General features: G+C 40.9%; 1 protein-coding gene and 1 long non-coding RNA gene across 5 annotated transcripts in view; one reads left to right on the top strand and one right to left on the bottom strand.

The window, feature by feature from the left end:
* The window catches only part of TRIM33 (tripartite motif containing 33), a 131374-nt gene extending 106976 nt beyond the window's left edge, over positions 1-24398 (bottom strand). Inside the window, exon 1 of one of the 4 annotated variants that reach the window (XM_023259015.2) lies at positions 23813-24397. In XM_023259015.2, coding sequence (XP_023114783.1) covers positions 23813-24338 — 526 coding nt within the window. In that variant the 5' untranslated portion in view covers positions 24339-24397. Of the gene's footprint in view, positions 1-23812 lie in introns of all 4 variants that reach the window. The other 3 variants (XM_006944178.5, XM_023259014.2, XR_002744673.2) reach the window with 3 other exon arrangements.
* Positions 24399-24481: 83 nt separating this feature from the next.
* The window catches only part of LOC109502544, a 47701-nt gene continuing 45710 nt past the window's right edge, over positions 24482-26472 (top strand). Inside the window, exon 1 of the long non-coding RNA XR_002161211.3 lies at positions 24482-25791. This is a non-coding gene — a long non-coding RNA (uncharacterized LOC109502544). The remainder of the gene's footprint in view (positions 25792-26472) is intronic.

Genomic DNA, 26472 nt, shown 5'->3' on the forward strand with positions numbered 1-26472 from the left:
AAATACAAAACACCAGGATGACTCTAATTAAAAAGGACATAATACTAGTACAGCCACTATGGAAAACAGTATAAGGTTCCTCAAAAAATTAAAAAAATGACATATCATATGATCCAATAATTCCACTATTAGGTATTTACCCAAAGAAAATAAAAACACTAATTTGAAAAGATACATGCGCCGCTATGTTTACTGCAGTGTTATTTATAACAGTCAAAATATGGAAGCAACCCAAGTGTCCATCCATTGATAGATGAATGGATAAAGAAGACATGGCATGTATGTGTGTGTGTATATATATATGTGTGTATTATATGGCACATATATACGTGTGTATATATGTACATATGTGTGTATATACAGGCACATACACACACACACATACATACATACATACATACAATGAAATATTACTCACCCATAAGAAAGGATAAGATCTTGCCATTTACAACATGAATGGACCTAGAGGGCATTATGCTAATTGAAGTAAGTCAGGCAGAGAAAAACCAATATCATGATTACACTTCTATGTGAAATCTAAAAAATGAACAAACAAAAAAGCAGAATCAAACCTACAGAGAACAAAGTGATGGTTGCCAAAAGGGAGGAGGATGGAGAGATGGGCAAAATGTGTGAAGAGAAGCAAAAGATACAGCTTTCCCATTATGGAATCAGTAAATCACGGGAATAAATCACATTATAGAATGAATAAACCTTGAGAATAAAAGGTACAGAACAGGGAATAGTCAATGGCATTGTAATAGCATTGTATGATGACAGATGGCAGCTACACTTTTGATGAGCACAGCATAACCTATAAACTTGTTGAATCACTAGGTAATACACCTCAAACTAATGTAACACTGTGTGTCAACTATACTCAAATTAAAAAATAAGACATAATAACTGTTGTCAAGACTATGGATAAACTGGAACCCTCATACACATTGCTGATGGGAATGTAAAATGGTATAGCCATGTTGGAAACAGTATGGCAGTTCCTCAAAATATTAAATGTAGCTAGAATACAACCCAGAAATTCTACTCTTAGATATGTGTATGTATGTATGTGTATACACACACACACATACACACACACACACACACACAGATGAAAACATATGTTCATATAAAAAGTTGTAAAAAAAAATGTTTGTAACAGCATTATTCATAAGAGTCAAAAGAAAAAAACAATTCAAATATCCATCAACTGATGAATAGGTAAACAAAATGTGTTACAGTCATAAATAATGGAATACTATTCAAGCCTAAGAAGAAATGTACTGACATATATTACAGCCATGTATGAATTTCACAAACTTTTTGCTAAATGAAAGAAGCCAGCCACAAGAGACCATATATTCCTTCTATGATCCCACGTATATAAAATGCCCAGACTAAGCAAATCTGTAGAGACAGAAAGTAGATCAGTGGCTATCTGGGAGATGATACTGTGGGTAAATACAAAATGACCACTAATGGGTACATTTCTTTGGGGGGCAATAAAAATGTTCTCTAAAATTGACTGTGGTTGCAAAGCTCTGTGAATATACTGAAAAGAGCTAAACTCTACATTTCAAATGTGTGAATTATAGCTCAATAAAGCCCTTATATATTTTTTAAAGAGAGATAATATTAATATCAGATCAAACAGATTTCAGAACAAAAAACAAAACAGTATCTCCAAGATACGCTTTAAAATGAAAAATTAAATCTTGCCACTTACACAACATTTTTATTCATATTTGCATAGGATCAGGTCTCGTTATTCACAGTAGTTATGTTCTATCAAGTCGCTACAAAAAATGAATTACCAGATACTCAATTATCACTAGGGGACATACAGGGTTAGGTTCCTACAAGCCTCTGGTCACAAGATTTTCATCAGCCAATTAACATAAAAGCTTGTCTTATGTGTATTTCTGTTTAAACACACTTTAATATATATTCCTGGTTCATTAACACTGAATTCAAGCTAACAGCAGTGTAACTCCAATCACACTATAAATGCCTAAGTGAGGCTTATCTAAGATGTATTTTCTCCATAAAGCACACATAGCCTCTTGTATTTAGGAAAACTAGAGCACTTCAGCTTTATGCTTGGGGGTCATTTTAAACAGTGAAACCACCAGGGGCGCCCGGGTGATACAGTTGGTTGAGCATCTGACTTCGGCTCAGGTCATGATCGTGGTTTGTGAGTTCAAGCCCCCATCAGGCTCTGTGCTGACAGCTGGGAGCCTGGAGCCTGCTTCGGATTCTGTATCTCCCTCTCTCTCTGTCGCTCCCCCACTTGTGCTCACTCTCTCTCTCAAAAATAAATACTAAAAAAAAAATTTTTTTAAGTGAAATCACCAACAAAAAAGCACTAAAATGAGAAAAACAAAATAAAACAGAACACCAGAAGGATATTAGTTCCCATTATGAAAGCCGAAAGGACAGAGCATCACCTTGTTCTACCCTCAGCTGTGGTAAAATATATAAACACAGAATTCACCATTTTAACCATGTTCACGTATCCAGTTCTGTAGCACTAATTACATTCACAATGTTGTGCAACCATCACCACCAAAATGTTTTTCACAGTGAGTGACATTTTACATTCATACCAACAATATACAAGGGTTCTAATTTCTCCAAATCCTTGCCAACACTTTCTGGTTTTTTTATTAGAGCCTACATCTCGGTAGATGTGAAGTCGTATTTCGTAGTTTTGATTCACATCTCTAACAACAAATGACCTTGAACATCTTTTCATCTGCTTATTGGCCACATGTACAGCTTCTTTGGAGAAACTTTTCAGATCTTTGGGTCACTATTAGACTTTGTCCTTATTATTAGGTTGTAAGCATTCTTTATAAAAAAAAATTTTTTTTAACGTTTATTTATTTTTAAGACAGAGAGGGGCGCCTGGGTGGCGCAGTCGGTTAAGCGTCCGACTTCAGCCAGGTCACGATCTCACGGTCCCTGAGTTCGAGCCCCGCGTCAGGCTCTGGGCTGATAGCTCAGAGCCTGGAGCCTGTTTCCGATTCTGTGTCTCCCTCTCTCTCTGCCCCTCCCCCGTTCATGCTCTGTCTCTCTCTGTCCCAAAAATAAATAAACGTTGAAAAAAAAATTAAAAAAAAAAAAAAAGACAGAGAGAGACAGAGCATGAACGGGGGAGGGTCAGAGAGAGAGGGAGACACAGAATCTGAAACAGGCTCCAGGCTCTGAGCCGTCAGCACAGAGCCCGACGCGGGGCTCGAACTCACTGGCCGTGAGATCATGACCTGAGCCGAAGTCGGCCGCTTAACCGACTGAGCCACCCAGGCGCCCCCCAAAATTTTTTTAACATCTATTCATTTTTGAAAGACAGAGGGAGACAGAGTGCTAGTCAGGAGGGGCAGAGAGAGAGGGAGACACAGAATTCGAAGCAGGCTCCAGGCTCCAAGCTGTCAGCACAGAGCCCGATGCAGGGCTCCAACTCACCACAAGATCATGCATGACCTGAGCCACCCAACAGACTAAGCCACCCAGGCGCCCCCGTAAGCATTCTTTTTAGATTCTAGGTACTAAACTCTTATCTGATATATGACCAACAAATACTTTATGCCATTTATAAGTTGTTTCTTCACCTTCCTGAAAATGTCCTTTGATGTACAAAATTTTAATTCTGGATGCAGTACAGTTTACCAATTTTTTCTTTTGTTGCTCATACTTTAAGTATCAGATCTAAAAATCTGCCAAATCCAAAATCATGAAAATTTACTCATGTTTTCTTTTAAGAGTTTTGTGGGTTTAGCTTTTATATTTAGGTTTTTAATCAATTTGCAATTAATGTTTTTATTTGTTGTGTGGTAGGGATCCACCTTTGCTCTTTTGCATGTGGAAATCCCATTGTCCCAACATCGTTTGTTGAAATATTCTTCCTTCCCCCACTGAATGGATTTGGCACCTTTGTCAAAAATCATTTGGATATACTGGAAAAAGAAATAAACTATTAACATATGTTATATGTTGAAGGAGATAGGCACTGAATGAGGACAAAGAGTGGGAGGGAGACTTTTCACTATTAAATTTTGTACACTTTAACTTGTGAGCCATGTGAAAGTACTACTTAATCAAACACCAAAATAAATTCAGGTTTTAAAAATACAATTATTTGGCAAGCCACAGAATAGGATGTATATCTGACAAAGGACTCATGCTTAGAATATATAGTGACTTCTACGGGGACGCCTGGATGGTTCAGTTGGTTAAGTGTCCGACTTCAGCTCAGGGCATGATCCTGTGGTTCGTGAGTTCGAGACCCAAGTCAGGCACTGTGCTGACAGCTCGGAGCCTGGAGCCTGCTTCGGATTCTGTGTCTCCCTCTATCTCTACCCCTTGCCCGCTCATACACTGTCTGTCTGTCTGTCTTTGTCTGTCTCTCTCTCTCTCAAAACTAAATAAACATTTAAAAAAGTTAAAAAAAAAAAAAAAGAATTCTACAAAAGCATTGGGAAAAAGACAACCCACAGGACAAAACACAGGTAACAACTTCAACAGACAAATCACAATAAAAGATATCCCAAGGACAATAAACATACAAAAAGATGCTCAATTTTACTAATCAACAGGGAAATGCAAATTAAACTACAACGTTATACCATCAGAATGGCTAAAATGTCAAAAACAGATAATACCAGGCATCAGTAAGGATATATAGCAATTAAAAATCTCAGAACAGTGCTAGTAAAAGTATAAATTGATGAAATCACTTCAGAAAACCGTTTGGCAATTATCTAGTAAAGCTACACTTATGTGCAACCTATGTTGTCCACTGTAAGATATATAACCAAGAGAAATGTGTCCATATATTCACCAAGAGGCAGAGGCAGAGCTTCATGAACACGTTCATAATAACAATCTATAACATATTGTATCAACTATGCTTTAATTTAAAAAAATACATAAACAACTCAAATGTCCATCAACACTTGAGTGGGTAAGAAAATTTTTAGCATATTCATACAACAAATGCTGTGAAGATAACTGAATAAAGTACATTCACAAGCAACATGAATAATCTCATAACGTTGAGCAAAAACAGTTAAAAACTGGTACATACTGCTAGTACCACTTAAAGTTTTAAAACAGGCAAAATTAATCTGGTGTTAAAAGGTAGCATCGGGGCGCATGGCTGGTTCAGTCGACAGACCATGGGACTCTTGATCTCAGGGTTGTGAGTTCGAGCCCCATGTTGGGTGTGGAGATTAAAAATAAAATCTTTAAAAAAAAAAAAAAAAGGCAGGACCATAGGTAGTGACTGGAAGGGGACACAGAGGGCTTATAGGGTGCTAGCAATGTACTATTTCTCATTCTGGCTGCTGGATCTATACAAGTGGGTTTACTTTATGTGTATTACTAAACTATATAGAGTTTTATACCTTTAGTTTATGTATATTTCAATAAAATAGTTACTTTAAAAGATACATACATCGGGGGGCGACTGGTGGCTCAGTCAGTTAAGCATCCACTTCAGTTCCGGTCATGATCTCACGGTTTGTGGGTTCAAGCCCCATGCTGGGCTCTGCACGGATAGTGTGGAGCCTGCTTGGGATTTTCTCTCTCCCTCACTCTGCCCCTCCCCAACTTGTGCTGTCTCTCTCTCAAAATAAATAAACTTTAAAAAATAATAAAATTAAAATTATATATATCGTTAAAATTACATTGGTCTCTTGGGGCGCCTGGGTGGCGCAGTCAGTTAAGCGTCCGACTTCAGCCAGGTCACGATCTCGTGGTCCGTGAGTTCGAGCCCCGCGTCAAGCTCTGGGCTGATGGCTCAGAGCCTGGAGCCTGTTTCCGATTCTGTGTCTCCCTCTCTCTCTGCCCCTCCCCCGTTCATGCTCTGTCTCTCTCTGTCCCAAAAATAAAAAATTAAAAAAAAAAAGTTGAAAAAATAATTACAATGGTCTCCTATCACAGAACTACTCTGTATGAGTAAATCTGTTTACTACCTTGTCCATGCTCTCTACTGAAAAGACCAGATCTTCGGAGAATTTTCTCTGGCATCAAACTGACTTTATCCCAAGCTCCTGCAAGGATAAGCAGTCTAAGCATGATGCGCCAAGTTTCACACTACATTAAATGACCCTCTGGAATCAACAATACATCTAACAGGCATCAAATGTGCAAATGTAACAAAAATAAACTTCACACAGTTCAAAATCTGGCAGTAGAGGGGCGTCTGGGTGGCTCAGTCAGTTGGGGGTCCAACTTCAGCTCAAGTAATGATCTCACGGTCTGTGAGTTCGAGCCCCACATTGAGCTCCGTGTTGACAGTCTGAGCCTGCTTCGGATACTGTGTCTCCCTCTCTCTCTGCCCGTCCCCTGCTCACACTCTGTCTCTATCTCAAAAATAAAATAAAACATTAAAAAAAAAAAAATTTGGCAGCAGACCTGTGAAGAGCTCATGTGTAATGTGCTATGAGCTCCAGTCATCCAACTCCATCTTTAACATGTAAAACCTTGAGTGTTTGGGAAGGTTTGTGTGTTTGGAAACCTTGAGTGTTTGTGGAAAGAAGAGGTAAGTAAATTTCAGAAGTATATTATGTAAGTTTGGTACAGAACTATTAAAATGCTGAAGGTACCTATGTCACAAATTAAACAGGCTTTTGTGAAGTTGCAAGCCACCATTTATTCAGCATTTCAATAAACTTAGCAAACGTGACCACACAATTCATAATTTGAAAATTCTCTCACATTTATCTAAGAAGATGGTAAAAACAATATTGATCATTCTAATGATACTTGATTCTTATTAAAATATTACAACATAGCTTACTGAAATACCCTAAAGGCAAAACTTTCACCTAATACTTTAGCTTTTAAAATTATAAAGTCAAACTAATTATATATTAATTATATCCACCTCAAATAGAAATGACCAATCAGATTCTAAGTTAGGACAAAGGCAGAAGACTGACTGCCTATCTGGTAGTATTTGGCCAGGATGGAGTATGTTTTAAATTCAAATTTTACTGTTTTTAGGCTAGCAAGCTTTGATATTACATGTCTTATACTAATTATCTACCTGGCCCCTAAAATCATCTGTCTAAGCCTATGCTATTTTTCTCCACATGGGAAAGTATGCATTTACATAAATCTTTTATTTCTGCCTCAGTGACCTCATTTGTTTTTTGTTTTTTTTTTTAAATTGAGGGTATTACCTGAGAGAATTTTTATGAGTAAATAAGATAACATGAAAAAGTTTTAACTTGAAGCTGACATTCTTTTATAGATAAGGAACATGAAGTCTAGTCAGATTCAAATAAACTTGTTCACATCTAATTCTCCCTGCTACCAAGGTTCATTTCACATATCTATTTTATTATATATCTCACAACACAAGGTGATTCTCACCAGAGAGCAGTATTTCATATTTTAAGAGGATAGCTGAAACGCTCTCCTAATCATTACTGTCAATTCTTCAGACTCACTTCAGGTTCATCAACAAACTAATACAGTTACGTGATTCTAAGTGCCCTACTCTCATGTCTGCTCTATTCCTGATGAAAAACTGGTATAGATCTTTTGAGTGACATTAGTTTTTTGCAAAAGTATTTGCTATGTGAAGATTAGTTTTGAAGTTATTCCCCAGTGACTGGAAAAGAAATCAGCGTATTTGGATATTAGCATTCTATCAATAAACCCTAGTCAGATAACAGGTCAAACTGTTCCAAAATTCTTATTCTGGCAGTTATTTGTGATGTTAGAAAAAGAAATATGGAGTTCTCATTCTTTTTTTATTTTTTTAGTGTTTATTTATTTATTTATTTATTTTAAATTTTTTTTTTTCAACTTTTATTTATTTTTGGGACAGAGAGAGAGAGAGAGCATGAACGGGGGAGGGGCAGAGAGAGAGGGAGACACAGAATCGGAAGCAGGCTCCAGGCTCTGAGCCATCAGCCCAGAGCCTGACGCGGGGCTCGAACTCACAGACAGCGAGATCGTGACCTGGCTGAAGTCGGACGCTTAACCGACTGCGCCACCCAGGTGCCCCTAGTGTTTATTTATTTTTGAGAGACAGAGAGAGACAGTATGAGCGGGAGAAGGCAGAGAGAGAGAGAGGGAGACCCAGAATATGAAGCAGGCTCCAGGCTCTGAGCTGTCAGCCCAGAGCCCGATGTGGGGCTTGAACTCACAGACCGCGAGATCGTGACCTGAGCCAAAGTCAGACGCTCAACCGACTGAGCCACCCAGGTGCCCCTGGAATTCTCATTCTTCCAAACCCATTGTGGGCAACAGGTCAAGATGTACATGCCACACTCCTTCAAACCCGATTCATAAGCAATGCCTAATACTTCTCACCAAATCTAAACATGGGACGTGACATCAGAAGGCATAGTAAAGCTTTGCAAAGACACAACATCAGACATACTATACAAATACGATGGTAACAAAAGAAAACAAATTTCCACAATTTTTATTCAAGAAATTCAAAATATAATAATAAAGAAATTTAGTAAACTTAGTATTACTTTCGTAAGGTAAACTCAGTAAAGTTTTTTGTAATATAGGTCTAAAGAATTAAAAACTTTTTGGGCGTTAACATTCTGCCTAACTGGGAGGACCTAATTAACTTGCCATCAGTAAAGAGGTTTCCTTGCCTGGTTAATGAATAAACCATTCACAAACTTACGTTGGTTTCTTTTTTTTTTTTTATTTTAAAGAAATTCTATGATGAGATATTCCATTTTAAATTCTCTGATTTCTCCATCCTTTGCTTTCCCTGCGAGTTAGGGATATCATGACCAGTGCTTGGTCTGCTATTGTCCACATATGTACTCCTTTAGTTGAGCCAGAGTAAAAATACACAATAAAGACTTCGCCATCCAACTTGAATTAACCCACACTCTACTATCTTAAAAGTGTGACAACTGAAATCTACTTTTCTCTTCTTTGAAATGATAGGTACACACTGGTAATTAAAATATTTTTATAAATGTCGTGCGATAGCCACACATATGCCTAGCAAGCTGTAGCTGCATCACCGCAATTTGTAGTACACCAAAAAGAAGCACAAAGCAGTAAGTCCACATAGTCTTTGTCATACTAGTCATCTGCCACCGTAGCATGAAAGCAGTCACAGACAATACATAAACAAATGGGCACTGCTATGTTCCAAAAATTTTATTTATAAACACAAATTTGAATTTCTTATGTGAAAGTTTTCACATGTCACAAAATAATCTTTTGATTTTTTCCAACCATTTGATAATGTAAAAATCATTCTTTGCTCATGAGTCATATAAAACTAGGCAGCAGGCTAGATTTGGCCCATGGCCCACAGTTCGCCAACTACGTCAAACTTTAGTTTGTCTAAAGTGAAGTCCAACAATTAACGTGCACAGAACCCTCAATCAGAATTGTATTGACTGGGGGTGCCTGGGTGGGTCAGTCAATTGAGCATCTGACTTTGGCTCAGGTCATGTTCTCACAGTTCATGAATTCGAGCCCTACCTCGGGCTCACTGCTACAAGTCAGTGCAGAGCCCACTGCAGACCCTCTGTCCCCCCTCTCTTTGCCTCTCCCTCACTCATACTCTCTCTCTCAAAAGTAAATAAAACATTTAAAAAAAAAAAAAAGGAATAGTATTGCCTGACTGGCTTCGTCAGTAGAGAATGTGACTCTTGACCTCAAAGTGTTCAGTTCAAGCCCCATGCTGGGTATACAGATTACTTCTTAAAATTAAAATCTTAAAAAAAAAATTGTATTGTCTCACTCAAACAGGAAGAGAATCAAGGATTAGCCACTGCTTGAAGAAGTCTCCAAGAGAAAAAGATCAAGATATAAAGGAAAAAAGTTAGAAAATAAAGTTAAGGAGGTCTTTCAGAACTTCAGTTGAATAAGCAAAGGGAAAACCTAAGGAAAAACATAGGAGAGAGTGTGACCCCACGAGTACTTACATCCAAACAGTAACCATTACAAAAATAGGGAGAGATGAAAAGGAAAATTGTTACTATAAAGATTACAAAAATAATAGAAAAAGTACAGTAAGCTTTTAAAAACAACGAAAATGAAAAAAAATCGAGAGGCACATCACTGTATTTAAGAACAAGGACAAAGGGATAGTAAAGGTTCCAGGGGTGCCTAGGTTGCTCAGCTGACTAAGAGTCTGACTACTGCTTTCTGCTCAGGTCACACAAATCATGGTCCGTGAGTTGGAGCCTGGTGTCAGGCTCTGTACTGCCAGTATGGAGCCTGCTTGGGATTCTCTCTTCCCCGATCTCTCTCTGCCCCTCCCCTGCTCACACTCTCCCCCTCTCTCTCTCAAAAACTAAACAAACTTTTTAAAATTTTTAATTTAATTTAATTTAATTTAATTTAATTTAAAAAGAAATAAGAGGTTTCAGAGGGTGGCTCAGTCAGTGGAGCATGCAACTCTTGATCTTGGGGTCATAAATACAAGCCCTATGTTGGGTATAGAGATTACTTCAAACACTTTGAGGGGCACCTGGGTGGCTCAGTCAGTTAAGCATCTGACTCCAGCTCAGGTCACGATCTCACGGTTCGTGGGTTCGAGCCCTACGTTGGACTCTGTGCCAACAGCTCAGAGCCTGGAGCCTGCCTCAGATTCTGTCTCCATTTCTCTCTCTGCCCCTCCTCCATTCATGCTCTCTCAAAAGTAAATATTACAAAAAAAATTTTTTTAATATAAAAAATAATTAACTTCAGTGATTTTGCATTGGTGGCACCTCACAGAAGCAAAGGCAAAATACTCTTTGGAGGTTTGTTCCGACAAACCAGGTCTGGAAACTTTCATAAACAAAGCCCTGATGAACATGCTCACAATCCCAAACTATAAAACACTGGAAGACACTACCTACTATGATCAAGAGTAGGAATGGGAATGCAAGCTGGTGCAGCCACTCTGGAAAACAGTACAGAAGTTCTTCAAAAAACTAAAAAATAGAACTACCCTACAACCCAGCAATTGCACTACTAAGTATTTATCCAAGGGATACGGGTGTGCTGTTTCGAAGGGACACATGCACCCCCATGTTTATAGCAGCGCTATCAACAATAGCCAAAGTATGGAAAGAGCCCAGATGTCCATCGATGGATGAATGGATAAAGAAGATGTGGTATATATATACAATGGAGTATCACTTGGCAATCAAAGAGTGAAATCTTGCCATTTGCAACTACGCGGATGGAACTGGAGAGTATTATGCTAAGTGAAATTAGTCAGAGAAAGGCAAAAATCATATGACTTCACTCATATGAGGACTTTAAGAGACAAAACAGATGAACATAAGGGAAGGGAAACAAAAATAATACAAAAACAGGGAAGGGGACAAAACAGAAGAGACTCATAAATATGGAGAACAAACTGAGGGTTACTGGAGGGGGTGTGGGAGGGGGGATGGGCTAAATGGGTAAGGGGCACTAAGGAATCTACTCCTGAAATCACTGTTGCACTATATGCTAATTTAGATGTAAATTTAAAAAAATAAAAAATAAGACAAGTTGAAAAAAAAAAGAGTAGGAAGAAGTGGGGTACCTGGGTGGTGCAGTCAGTTGAGTATGGAACTCTTGGTTTCAGCTCAGGTCATGATCTCATGGTTTGTGGGACTGAGCCCCACATTGGCCTTGCATTCACAGCGTGGAGCCTGCTTGAGATTCTCTCTCTCTCTCTCTCTCTCTCTCTCTCTCTCTCTGTCCCTCCCCCACTCGCCCTTGCTCTCTCTCAAAATAAACTTTAAAAAATAAATAAATTTCTTTAAAAAAGAGTAGGAAGAATAGTAAAAATAATACCTCAACAACTTCACAGAATGGAATTATCAAATATGAAATCAGAATATTTTTAGTATTTTAAAAATAAAAGGTAATAAATAAATAAATAAATAAATAAATAAATGGTAAAATAAAAACAAAACAAAGCCAACACCTAAATGTAATTTAAGATAAACTAAATATATGTATAAAGTATATAAAGTATATAAGAATAAAGGTTATAAAGCATATAGGAATAAAGTTTATAAAGTACATAGGAATAAGATGTGTAAAATATCTTCGGGGGGAAAAAAACCTATATAATTTTTTTTTTTTTAAATGTTTGGGGCTGGGAGGAGGAAAAGAGGATCCCAAGCAGGCTCTACACTGTCAGCACAGAGCCCAACATGGGGCTCAATCTCATGAAACATACAATCATGACCTGTGCCGAAATCAAAAGTCGGATGCTTAACTGACTGAGCCACCCAGATGCCCTAAAAACCTATATAATTTTCAAAAACACTGAAGATTATAGCTAATGGAAAGGCATACAGGGTTTATGAATGGGCAGATACCATATCATAAAGATAGCAATTTTTTCCCTAATTAATTTATACAGATGGTCTCTGACTTACAACAGTTCGACTTCCAATTTTACGGCTTTATGATGGTGTGAAAGTGATACGCATTCAGGAAGAAAACCATACTTCGAATTCTGACTTTTGATCTTTTCCCAGGCAGGTGATATGCAGTACACACTAATTCATGATGATGGGAACAGCAGCGAGCCACAACCCCCTATGAGCCACATGATTATGAGGGAAAACAACAATACACTTAAAATCATTCTGTACCCATATAACTATTCTGATTTTTCACTTTCAGCACAGTTTTCAATAAATTACATGATACATTCAATATTTTATTATAAATTAGGTTTTGTGTTAGACAATTTTGCCCAACTCAAGACTACAGTAAGAGTTCAGAGCATGTTTAATTAAGATAGGCTAGGCTAAGTTGTAATGTAAGTTAGGTGTTACAAATGCATTTTCAACTTAGGATGTTTTCAATTTACAACAGGTTGACTGGGACATAATCCCATCATAGATCAAGAAAGATCTGTATATTGAGAGCACTTCCAACCAGAATGCTGAAAAGTTTTTTGTGTGTATATTTATTTTTGAGAGAGAGCACATGTACACATGTGGGGGACATGTGGGGGAGGGTGCAGAGAGAAGTAGAATAAACCCCAAGCAGGCTTCGTGCAGTCAGCATGGAGTCCCTCACAGGGCTTGATCCCATGAACCGTGAGATCACAATCTGAGCCAAAATCAAGAAGGGTCAGACGCTCAACCAACAGAACCACATAGGCACCCCTGACAAGTTTTTTAAATGAACTTTTACATGACTCTAAATGTGTAAGAGCAAAAAGTCAACATCAATGAAGATCTCATCTTGAAGATAAACAAGGTATATGTGGAGGAGAGTGAAATTACCTAAATGAATAACAAAGTTTATTGGTTATTATAAAGGTAAAGCAAAAGAGAAATACTAGGGGGGAAAAGTCAAGTGTAGTAGTTATCTATTGCTGCATAACAAATTACCCTCAAACTTAATAGCTTAAAACAACAATAACAATACATTATCACCAGTTTCTTTGAGTCAGGAATTTGGGAATGACTTGGCAAGTAGTTTTGGCTCAGTGCCTCTAAAAAGGCTGCAGTAATATGTCAGCCAAAACTGCAGTCATCTGAAAACCTGACCATGCTAGAGAATCCACCTCCAAAGTGGCTCATTCACATGACTGGCAAGTTGGTGCTGGATGCTGGCAGAAGGCCTCAGTTCTTCTCTACATGGGCCTCTTTACAGGGCTGCTACAATGGCAGTTGTTTTCATCTGGAACAAGAGATCCAAAGAGTAAGGAAAAAGCTGTATGCTTTTAATGACCTAGCTTCAGAACTCACTGTTTAATTCTGCTGTATTTTCTTGGTAACCAAGACGAGTTCTGAGTCACTGTAGGCTGAGACTACAGAAGAATGTGAATACCAGGAGAAAGGAACACTGGGGCCATCTTGGAGGCTGGCTACCACACCAAGCCATAGTAAGCTCAGAATAAATCTTCAACTTACATAACCAACAAAGGACCAGTATGTGGAACTTATCAAGATTCTTATAAATCAAAAAATTTTTAAATGTGAGCATTCAGCTAAAGAAAACTAGAAGCCATATAGACAAATAATTCACAAAAGCAGCAACATAAATTACATATAAGAAGCATTCAAAAAGTATTATTCATTAGCACCACATACTTCATGCTGTTTACCTACCATTAAGGCATAGGCTTTAAATATTTTTCTAAAAATGATATATTTATGTTCATTCAATCCTTATTTTTCCCCCACTTCCCCTTGGGAACAATATCCATTCTAGAAGCTGGCTAGGGACAGAGGTTCAGTTTGTGGCCATAAAAGAGACATAGGTTAATGTATCCAACACCATGAGCTCAAACTCTGAACTTGACCTCAGGAAAGTGACAGAACTCAACCAGACATAAATTAAAAAAAAAAAAAGAGTAGACTTAGAGTGAGCTATTTACAAAATGTCAAATGTCAACTTTGGTTACTCAGTTTAAATGCATGAATTTGCCACCTTCTACTATTCTATAATCTGACATTCTGCCCAGACTGTACATTATATTTGTCCCTTTTTAGTCTCAGAATCCCTCTTACACTCTTAATTAATGAGGACCTCAGCTTTTGTTTAGACAGGTTTTATGCATCAATATGTACAGTATTAAAAATAAAAACAGAATTTTCAAAAATTTTTATTAATATTGTAATAAATTAAACACTTCTCTTTCTTTCATTAAAATTAAATATTCTATTAGTTCATTTTAAAAATAAACCCATTGTGAGGGCGCCTCAGTGGCTCAGTTGGTTAAATGTCCAACTTCAGCTTAGGTCATGATCCCGCAGTTCATGAGTTCGAGCTCTGCATCAGGCTCTGTGCCGAAAGCTCAGAGCCTCGAGCCTACTTTGGATTCTGTCTCCCTCTCTCTCTCTTCCTCCCCTGTTCACACTGTCTGTCTGTCTCTGTCTCTTTCTCAAAAATAAATAAACTTTTAAAAAAAAACATTTTTTTTAAAACAATAAACCCATTTTAGTGTGTGGGTGGCTCAGTCAGTTAAGCTTCTGACTCCTGATTTAGGCTCAAGTCATAATCTCAGGGTTTTGAGATCAAGTCCCGTGTTGGGCTCGGTGGCCAGGCATGGAGTCTGCTTAAGATTCTCTCTCTCTCCCTCTACTGCTCTCGCACTCTCTCTCTAAAAAAAAAAAAAAAGAACAGGGGCGCCTGGGTGGCTCAGTCGGTTGAGCGTCTGACTTCAGCTCAGGTCATGATCTCATGGCTCATGAGTTCGAGCCCCGGGTTGGGCTCTCTGCTGACAGCTCAGAGCCTGGAGCCTGCTTGGGATTCTGTGTTTCCCTCTCTCTCTGCCCCTAACCCACTCGCATTCTGTCTCTGCCTCTCTCAAAAATAAACAAACATTTTTAAAAAGTATTTAAAAAAAACAATTTTTTGAATTAAAAATTTTTTAAAAATTATATTCTTCATCTAAAAAAATTAAAATAGGGGCACCTGTGTGGCTCAGTCAGTTAACCGTCCGACTTTGGCTTTGGTAGAGCACCCAACTCTTGATCTCAGCATTGTTAATTCAAGCCCCATGTTGGGTGTGGAGCCTACTTCAAAAACAAAAAGAAAGAACTGCATTTTCCAAAACAAAAAGGCTTTAGTGAAGGGTGGCATTGTTTTAACATTTTTTAAATCTCTTTAATGTCTGGTTTAATATTAGATGGCTGAATACATGCTTTTGCATTTAATCTGTTGTGACAGATTGTTTTGTTAAAGTATATGAAGAAACCTGGTCTTATACAGCTATGGATTTAAAAAAAGGGAAGACTATTTTAATGGCCTCTCAAACAACAGTGGGGGCAGTGGGAGGGGGCACCTGGATGGTTCAATCGGTTGAGTGTCCGACTGTAGATTCTGGCTCAGTCATGATCCCAGGGTTGTGGGATTGAGATTCAATCTCTCTCTCTCTCTCTCTCCCCCTCTCCCCTGCCTGCTCACTCTGTCTCCAATTTAAAAAAAAAAAAGCTTAAGAAGAAAAAGAAATACATTTGGTGCATCTGTGTGGCTTAGTCAGTTAAGCATCTGACCCTTGATCTCAGCTCAGGTCATGACCTCAGGGGTCATGAGTTCTAGCCCCACATTGGGCTCTGCCCTGGGCATGAAGTCTACTTTAAAAAAGAAAAAAATCTTAAAATAAAAAATACACTATATATATATACGTGTGTGTGTGTGTGTGTGTGTGTGTGTGTGTATATATATATATATATTTTTTTTTTTAAGTAGTCTCCACACCCAGCACAGGGCTCAAACTCATGAACCTGACATCCAGTTGCATACTCTACTAACTGAGCCAGCCAGGCACCCCCCACTTTTTTATATTTCTGTAGTATATCATATCCACACTGTTTATTTATTTATTTTGAGAGAGAAAGAGAGCGAGCACGCAAGCATGAGTGGAGGAGAGGGGCAAAGGGAGAATCAGAATCTTAAGCAGGCTCCATGCTCAGCTATTTATGTACTTTGAGAGAGAGAGAGAGAGAGAGAGAGAGAGAGAGCGCGCGCGCACGAGCCAGTGCTAGCATGAGTGGAGGGGAGGGGCAGAGGGAGAGAGACAGAATCTTAAGCAGGCTCCATGTTCAGCCCGAACCCGACACCAGGCTCAATCCTACAACCCTAGGATCATGACCTGAGCTGAAATCAAGAGTCAGATTCTCAACCAACTGAGACACCCAGGCTCCCCCAAGTGTATTTCTTAAACGTCAGTAGCAATGTGGAATTTCAAACCATACCGATGAATTTTTACTACTCCCTTACATTAAAATCTACTGGCCTATTTTACACTTTAAATCTCTTTCCTCTACAAGATTCTGTAACATGATGCACTGGTCATTTGGAGAATACTGGTTCACCATGTAGATATTCCAAACTTTGACATTTCATTGCATACTATCAAAAAAATTTTGACACTTTAATACACTACCAATCTCATCAGAAAAGCTTTTAAATATTGAGAAGTTATCAAGTTCATGATGGAAGATACAAGTTTTTTCCAAAATTCTAATTTTCATTTAAAATCTCAATCTTTATCATTGGCATCATATAATGTCACTTGTTTTCCTTCAATTGACAGGCTCAATTCATTCATTTTTGAGAAAATGGCTGCCAACACCCTGTCTGAAAACCATAGTTTGTCAATCATTCTTTCAAGTAAAAATTATTTTCCATGAAAATAAAGAAGCTAATTCAGCTTTGAATTCAAACAACTGCACAAGTACTTTCCTTCTTACACTTGAGTCTGCAGCAGAAGCATTTTATGCACAGTTCCCGTTTCATCACATTTATTAAAAACCAAGATTTGGGGGGGCCTGCCTGGGTGGCTCAGTCGGGTAAGCGTCCAACTCTTGGTTTCAGCTCAGGTCATGATCACACACTTTGAGTTTGAACTCAGCCTGCTTAGGATTCTCTCTCCCTCTCTGCCCCTCACCTGCTCACTCTGTCAAAATAAATAAATAAACTTAAAAAACATTAAAAACCAAGATTTAATAAAATAATGTCCTAATGCTTCATTAAAGACAAAATGAAACTAGTATGTTTTTTACTGTTGTTGTTTTTGCTTTTACTCTAAGTGTGTGGTGGTAAAGACAAAAGGACTTTTAGTGTGGTTTGTTCCTGCTAAGGTGCCAGCAGTTTTACACATCACTGCTTTTGCATCACTAATATAAACATCAGAACAGGAATGAGGCAAATAATGAATAAATGTTACTATGAAAACAGTTTTAACTGCCAATGTCTGAAAGTGCATCAGAGACATCTATCTCCCCAAGGTTTTAAGGACCATCTTTGAGAATCACTACTTTAAGGCATTCTCATTTAGGGTCTGCTAAGAATATTGACAAGGAAATAAAAAGCAGTCAGATTCTTCTAAAATTTTTGATGTACAGATAGTAGACCTTGTGAATAATTAGGTCTTAGACCATTGGTTTACAAGTTTTCACATTATAAATTTTAAGTAGCTGGAGAGATCTGGAATGCAAAGATCTTTACATCTTTACATCTTTACAGTGATGCTGTACATCACTATACATCAGAAAAGCCTAGAAGAACACCAACAATTTACCTTCCTTCCTCTTTTTTCTGCTCACCGTATAGAGGTAGTCATAAAAACAATGAAGGACAACTGGAAGACAACAGAAATAATAGTTTTGGGGGTCTTACCATGTGTGAGGCGCTATATGAAGCACTTTACAATGTATTAACTCATTGAATCCTCACAATAACACTATGAAGTAGATGTAATTACTACTCTCAATTTACGGATGTTAAGTAACTTATCCACAGACATTCAGGTAGTAAATGGTGGAGCTCAAAAATGAATTCAGGTACTCAAGTCTTGAATTGTGTGCACTTAACCAACCACAGAAGTATTTCAGTTTTCTTTGACACAGCTTTGAATGCTTGCTGCTGACTATATTGTCATTCAAAAACTCAAGCTTGTTTAAATAGGGCATTAGAGAAAGTAGGACCTAAAAAAATCCCAAATAGATTAAGCCACAGAACTAGCAAACTGCCAAACAATATATACACTCCTGGCGCAAGAATTTCCTAGGGCTTAAATAGAAGACTCCTCAGAGTGGCTTACCATACTCAGTGAGAAAACAGCCAGAAACACAGCAAGAAGGTGCTCTTCATACCAGACCCAGGTATTCCCTCCCACTTACCACATGAATATTGCCATCTCAGACTTTTCACAGTCAGTTGAAGATTCCGAAACAATCATTTATCCATGTTGATTTTTCCATCGTTCCCCACAAATGGTAAGAATATTAAAATTATGTAGATATAAAAAGTTGGCAGAAAAAACAATACAATCATGGGATTTCCCAGGATAGGAATGCAACCTGTTCATACTGCAAAAGACCTGAAGAAGCTGTCTGGTGCCTTACCCAAAGCTACACAGCTAACTAACAGCAGAACACAATGCAAGTTACTCTCAGTCCAGTTCTTCATCCATATCACCATGCTGTCTCAGAAGTGCCTACTACACAAGTCTCATCTCCTTCAAGAGTTCATTCAAGAGTTTGTTCAGATGCATCAATACAAATCTGTATTTTTATTGATACATTACAGATCTATACACACCCACTACTGACAGTTATTCCAACTCAACCTGAAATAATTAAAAAAAAAAAATCACAAAGCACTTTTATTTTTGAGAGAGAAAGTATGAGGGGCAGAGAGAGAGAGGTAGAGAGAGACTCCCAAGCAGGCTCCACACTGTCAGCACAGAACCAAATGTGGGGCTCAAACTCATGTGAGGTCATGACCTGAGCTGATCTTGGGATGGTTAACCAACTGAGCCACCCAGGCACCCCCACAAAGCACTTTTAATTGAGATTCAACAAATGTTAACTAATTTATCTGTTTTGATTTTCCAAATATTTCAAGAGTAAATAGATCAACCTTTCTCTTAAAAAGATCTAAAACCATGTTTCTCAAAGTGTGGGCGGTACCAGAATCAGAATCACATGAGGTACCCATATCATTCCCCAAATCAATAGAGTTTCTAAAACTCCCAACGTGGCATTTTAAAAAGTTCTCCAGGTGAGGCACCTGGGTGGCTCAGTCAGTTAAACGTCCAACTCTTGATTTCGGCTCAAGTCATGATCTCATGGTTCATGGGATCGAGCCCTAAGTCAGGCTCTGAGTTGACAGGATTCTGCTTGGGATTCTGCTTGGGCCCTCTCTCTGGGCCCCTCCCTCATGCATGTTCTGTCTGTTTCTCTCTCAAATAAACATTTTTTTTAATTTTTAAAAAGTTCTCCAGATGATTCTTACTCATTCAAAAGATATTTAATGAACATTCACTCTACAATATTCTAGTGGGCAAAGATAAAGGAGTAAACAAAAACAAGAAAACATTTTAGATTTTAGCTGTGCTATGAAAGAAAAAAGGTAACATGTAAGAGGGTGACCTAGAGGACCACTTTAAAAAGAGCCATCAGACACAGGATCTTTAGGGTGATGAAAATACTCTGCATGGTATTATAATGATGGGTATAGGTCATTATATATTTGTTCAAACCCACAGAATGTACAAACACTAAAAGTGAGCACTAATGTAAACTATGGACTTTGGGTGATTATGATCTACCAGTGTAGGTCCATCAATTGTGACAAATGTACTAGTCTGGTGGGGGATATTGCAAACGGGGAGGCTATGCATGCGTGGGAGCTGGGGATATATGGGACATCTCCGTATCTTCCTCTTAATTTTGCTATAAACCTAAAACTATTCTAAAAAATAAAGCCTTAGGGGTGCCTGGGTGGCTCAGTCGGTTAAACGTCCCACTCTTGATCTCAGTTCAGGTCATAGTCTCACAGTTGGTGAGTTGAAGCCCCACATGGGGCTCTGCACTGAGTGTGGAGCCTGCTTGAATTCTCTCTCTCCCTCTCTCTCTGCCCCTCCCCTGCTCATGTGCTCTCTCTCTCTCTCAATATAAATAAGCTTTAAGAATAATAAAACATAAAGCCTTAAATAAAAAAAAAAGAGCAGAGAAGGCCTTTCTAATGAGGCAACATCTGAAGTGAGGAACCCTTCACCAAAAACAAGTGGTACTTAAACTTAGTGTGCATCAAAATCACCTAAAGGACTTGTTAAAACAGATGGCTGGCTGGTCAGAGGTCTGGAGTGGGGCCCAAGAATTTGCATTCCTAACAAGACTGAAGATGATGTTGATGCTGCTGGTCCAGAAACCACATTTGGAGAATCACTGATCTAGAAGGAACAGTTAAAAAGTGTGAAGAACTTTGGTATGTTAGAGGAAGAGAAAAAAGGCCAGTTATTAGGAAGGGTAATGCACTTGTCACTGTTTCAAAACCACTTAACATGTTGACTTAAGCTACCAGTTATGGCTCCCTAGACCAGAAAAGGAATCGTTGTTGGAGAATACTTACATTTGTAAAGCATTTCACTGTTGTTGTTTTTTTTTTAATTTTTTTTTTAACATTTATTTATTTTTGAGACAGAGAGAGACAGAGCACGAATGGGGGAGGGTCAGAGAGAGAGGGAGAGACAGAATCCGAAGCAGGCTCCAGGCTCTGAGCCATCAGCCCAGAACCCGACACGGGGCTCGAACTCACAGACCGCGAGATCCTGACCTGAGTTGAAGTCGGACGCTTAACCGACTGAGCCACCCAGGCGCCCCAGCATTTCACTGTTTATAAAAGCATTTTCACATTTATTATTTCACTTAACTTAGTGAGATGTAAGTAAAGGACTATTAACTACATTTTAGAGATAAAGAAACTAAGGGGCAGAAACATTATAAACCTTCTTTGCAGAAAAGAATCAAGTGGCATAACTATGTCCCCTGACCCCAAACCCAGTATTCCTTCTAGAACAACATGCTTGCTTTTTTAAAGAGCAAAGCAAAGGATACATACAGGAGTTAATACTAAAAAACTATTTTCTAGACTCCCTGTCTAAAAAGATGGTGGCTCCCAGACTTAATTTGTTTTAGATACTGGTTAGAAAGCAACAGTGCCTTAAAAATGACAATATTTAGTTCCATCTACTTATTGCTCCGAGTTCAAAAACAAAGGATAGAGAATGAAGAGAGAATTCACAGACTATTACCCTATCTCTCCCGCATAAATATCAGAGTGCCAATTCCATAACCTCAGTCTCTCAGCCACATCACTCAAACACAATTTTCATCTTATGTTCCCTGTAAATCTCTCACCTAATCCAGGCTCCCACAAGAGCACTGAACCCCACATGTCTTACTTATACTCATGTATAAGTACATGTACTCATGTACATGGGTGTTAGTTACACACCCATTATCGCTTAGTATCTTCAACATCAATCAAATCCTTATTCTTAACATTTTTAGCTGTAGGTCTCAGTAATCAAACCCGAAACATAAGTGAAATCATCATATCCCCCTTCCACCACATACACATACACACACACACACACCCCTCTGCTTCTGTTCCTGAATTCTTTTATTCACATTAATAGCACTGCCACCACCAAACAAGAAACCTGGAACTCAGCCTAGACACATTTGCCTCCCCTATACCAATGTCAATTCCCTCTGCCCAACCTCCATTCCCAAGGCCACTTAGAATTAGTTACTACTAGGGCACCTGAGGGGCTCAATCAGTTAAGCTTCGGGCTCTTGATTTTGGTTCAGGTCATGATCTCAAGGTTTCGTGGGTTCAAACTCCACGTCAGGCTCTCTGCACTGCCCACCTGCTTGGGATTCTCCCTCTCTCTGTCTCTTTCAAAATAAATGAATAAACAAGAAAAAAAAAGAACTAAATAATAAATAGCCGCCATTTCATTAGTTACTATCACATACTACTCACTTTACATACTTCATTCATTCTATCAATAATTCTATGAGGTTGGCAATTTTGTCCTTGTTTCATAACTGAAAAAGCTAAGGCTGAGAAAAATTTATCCGTCCAAGTCACAAGGAGGAAGTAACAAAGTAGACCTCCATACTCAAATGTGTCACCAAATCCATACCTGTCCCCCATTCCAAAATGCTTCCTTCTTTAATACCTGTTATCAGTCATTTGTTAATTCCAAATGCTCATTTCTCAGATTACTGTGAAAATTATCTTCGGCCAACCTTGCCTCCCCTTACTCTCCAATGTGCCCCCAAGTGATCTTCTGAATCACAAACATGATTCCTTTTATCCACTTGATAGAAAAGCCCTTCAGGGACTTTTACTCTACACTGCACAAGACAGGCTTTTCAGTATGAATCCCAAACCCTTTTGCACAGGTCAGGAATACCTTTCCCACAGTTCTGAATTTCAAGAGTTTTGAAATTTTAAAGTTTTCCAAAATGTGCAACAAAACCCACCCTGAACGGTGGTTATTTCTATCCCATTGGTGAAACATTTGTATGTTTCACTGCAGAAGCATTAATGTGTTTGCTAACGACTAGTTAACCCTTAGCTCCAGAGATGTGTAAAGTACCTTGTGCTGTAAAAACTCCCCAATCCAGTGAACCACTCACCCTTCAAGAAACCTGTTCCAGGGTTTCCTTTTCAGTGAAGTTCCCCTGACCTTCTCTTGATGTGCCACAACTACTGTATCAAGCACCCACCTCCACTGCTATAGGCAGTATATTTGTTTTCCCTATATGACTATGAATGGGCTCCTCACTGAGTATTTTATTTAATCCTAGCACACTGTCTGGAACACTAGGGGCTCATTAACGTACAATGAAACCCAGCTGTCTCTAACTCCCAATTCCCTTCCAAGTTCACTTCTCCTTCACCCCTAAACCTTAGGATATTCCCCTAAACATGCAGGCCCTTCGCGGCTATTTTCTTTTGCAGAGTTCCTCCTTCCCAATGTCATCCTAAAATTACTATCCACCAGACAGCTTCTCTCAGCTCTAAACTCTCCAATACCCTTTATCGTCCTCTATTTTAGTCCCTAGTCCCGCTTTCCCCTAGCCTCGAACAGGGCAAGTCCTTCCCTCCAAGGTAATTCGTCCTCACAGCCCTTACCGCTTACCTACTCAACACCTCTCCGGCTACAGGCCTTCCCTCCCAAAACACTCCTCGCAGGAGGCTTCCCGGACCTGGTCCCCTTTCTCTATCCGAGTCCACCAGCTCCCCGAACCTGCGCTCGGCCGCAGTCCACGCCTTCCCGGCCCGTATCCTCACACCCCAAACCTCCCTTGCAGCCGGTATCCCCTCCCCCAGCCTCTCGCTGCCGGCACCCCTCCCTGCACCCTCCCCTTATCTCCGGCGGCCCACCTTCTCTGGAAACTGTCCCGGGGCCGTGTCTTCCACCTCTCAGACCCCTCAGGATCGCGCCGGTCCGAGCAACCCCGGGCCCGGGCACCTCCGTCCCCAGATCCTCCTCGGGCCCGCAAATCCCCTTCGGCCCAGACCTCGGGCAGGGCCTCCCGCTCACCTTGCTGGATGTCGCCGTTGCTGCCCCCCGGGATGGGCACGCTGAGCTGGCGCTCCGGCTCCGGCAGGCAACGCAGGCAGAAGGAGTGAAGGCAGGGCAGCAGCTTGGGCTCCGCCTCACGCCGGCTCTGCAAGCTCTGCTGACACACGGCGCAGGTGTCCAGGAGCGAGGCTGGCGGTCCAGGAGGCGGCCCCGCCGACGGACCCGGAGCGGGAGCCGAGGCTGGAGCTGGGGCCGGCGTCGATGCCGCCCCCCCGGGAACTCCAGGGCCCACTGAGGCCGCAGGGGCTGAGGCAGCCGGGGCCGAGCCCGAGGAGGCCGCGGACACCCCCCCGTCGTCGTGCCCGGCCGCGCCGCTCTCCGCGCCCGCCCTGCCGCCTTCCTCCTCCTCCTCCTCCACCAGCACCGCGGCGAGAGGCGGCTCCGCCTCCTGCGCCGCGGGCCCGGCGGCCCCGGCAGTTACCGGCGCGCTACCGCTGCCCCCGCCGCCGCTCTCAGCCTCGCCGCCGCCTTTGTTTTCCGCCATGTTTTCCTCTTTGAACCCGCCGGACCGCCCCGCGCCGCCCGCCGCCCGCGCCGCCGCCGCCGCCGCCGCCGCCCCCAGCCCCAGCCGCAGCCGCAGCGAGAGCGGCCGCCGAGAGCGAGCAGGCAAGCGAACGAACGAGAGCGCGCGCGCACGCGGCGCCCCCGCCCTCGCGTCGCGCGGCTGAAGGAGGGCGGGCGCGGCGCGCGCACGTACGCACGGACGTCCTCCTGAGGGAGGCGGGAACTTGGGCCGCGGGCGGGGAGTCGTCCCCGCCCCCCGCCTGACCTCCGGCCGCAGCGTGTATGTCCGCGCCGCGGCAGCTCTGCTAGCTGCGAGCGTTTAAAGCCAGTGGCGGTGGACGCAGAAACGCCTTTGGCCGGCGCCGGTTATGAGCTCGGACGCGGCGCTGGTGCGGGGAGAAATGCGGGAAAGGGTGAATAGGAGGCCGGCACCAGTCCCTTCGCAGCTAGCGTCTCCCGGGCGGCGCCGTCCCCAGAGGCGGGCGCGTCTCGGCGCAAACCTCACTTGCTGTACATGTAGCACGCCAGGGTCTGCTGGCTCTGAGATGCGGTCCTCCTCGGGCTCGGTGCCTTAACCAGCTGCGTTCCTTTGGGTGATCGTGTCTCAGGGGAGCCGCGAAACGGGGCGCTTTTTTTTTTTTTTTTAACTGGAGGCCGGCCAGAAATAGGCTGAAAAGACCCCGGGAGGAAGAAACTCTTCAACAGCTATCTTTAGCTTCTTAAGGTGATTGATTCTCAGATGTCTACGTTTCAGAAAACCAACTGAGGAGCTTTTTCAAAGCAGAGATGCCATGGCCACACCCCAGACCTACATCAGGAAGTGGGGGCAGAGGGCTGATGGATGTTGAAAAGTCGCTTCGGCGGATTCCGATGTGCGTCAGTTTGAGGAGCCACCACCGATCTACCCAGGGTTGTGTCCTGAGAGTCCCATGTAGTGTCCCGGCGCGAGTTGCGTTCCAAATGCCCTAATGATATCGATGATAGAAGCTTTCAGAAAGGTTTGTCTCTGTTTGAAAACAAGTACCCGAGATGTTTATGCAGTGCAAGCGGCTGTTTTAATGTTAGGATCACGAAGTGCTTTCGTCTTCTGACAGTGTTCCCAAGGAACTGGTATTCTCTGAGCTCGCACAAGGCCTTAAAAATAAGCCGCCTCAAAACATTTGTCATTTACTCGCTCACAGATACCGACCTCTTACTGTGTAGTAGGGGAGTGTTTTAGACATCACAGCAGAAAGCCAAGATCTTTGCCTTGGAGGAGTTTGCAATCTAACGGAGGAAGATTGACAATAAATATATGCCAGGGAGTGATAAATACCATGAAGACAAAATAAGCAGAGTAGAAGAAATCAGAAATGACTGGGGAAGGCCTCTGTTGGTAGATGAACAAGACTTGTGGCTCTCTTGCAGAAGAGTATTCCAGGCAGAAGAACACAGTAAGTACAAAGGATCTGAGGCAGACAGGGATTCTTGGCTCGTTAGAGGAAGAGCAAGGAGTCAGAGGGGCTTGAGTGGTTCGAACAACGGAGAGTACCACAACATAAGAGAAAGTTAAGGGGGCCAGGTCATACACAGAAACGGTCCTCAATGTTTTAAATTTATATGCCCTTGGATTTCCTCAAACATTGTAAGTAGTTGATTCTAAAATTTTTCATCATACGTGTTAGTTGCAAAGAGTGCAATTACTGACTTTTTGCAATACTGACGTTTTTAAGGTGTTACTCTTAAATCCATCCAATGGAGAGGACACCTGGGTGGCTCAGTCGCTTGAGCTTCCAACTTTGGTTCAGTTGTGGTCTCGGGATTTCTGAGTTCGAGCCCCACATCGGGGTCGCAGCTGTCAGCGCAGAAGCCGCTTCAGACCCTCTGTCGCCTTCTCTCTGCCCCTCCCCTGCTTGCCCTCTCCCAAAAATAGAATAAATATTTAAATAAATAAATAAATAAATAAATAAAAACATCCAATAGAAAAGTAAACACTAATGTCTGACAAACACCACCGTGCAGTTTAAAACACCAACATTCATCAAAAAATGTTATATTTTGTTAAATAGACATTGAGCATGGAAAGTAATGTGTTATTGGGAATGTCTATGAGATTGCTGGTAGTTTTCTTCTTT

Source organism: Felis catus, chromosome C1 (genome assembly GCF_018350175.1).
Source record: "Felis catus isolate Fca126 chromosome C1, F.catus_Fca126_mat1.0, whole genome shotgun sequence".
Classification (NCBI taxonomy): Eukaryota; Metazoa; Chordata; class Mammalia; order Carnivora; family Felidae; genus Felis; species Felis catus.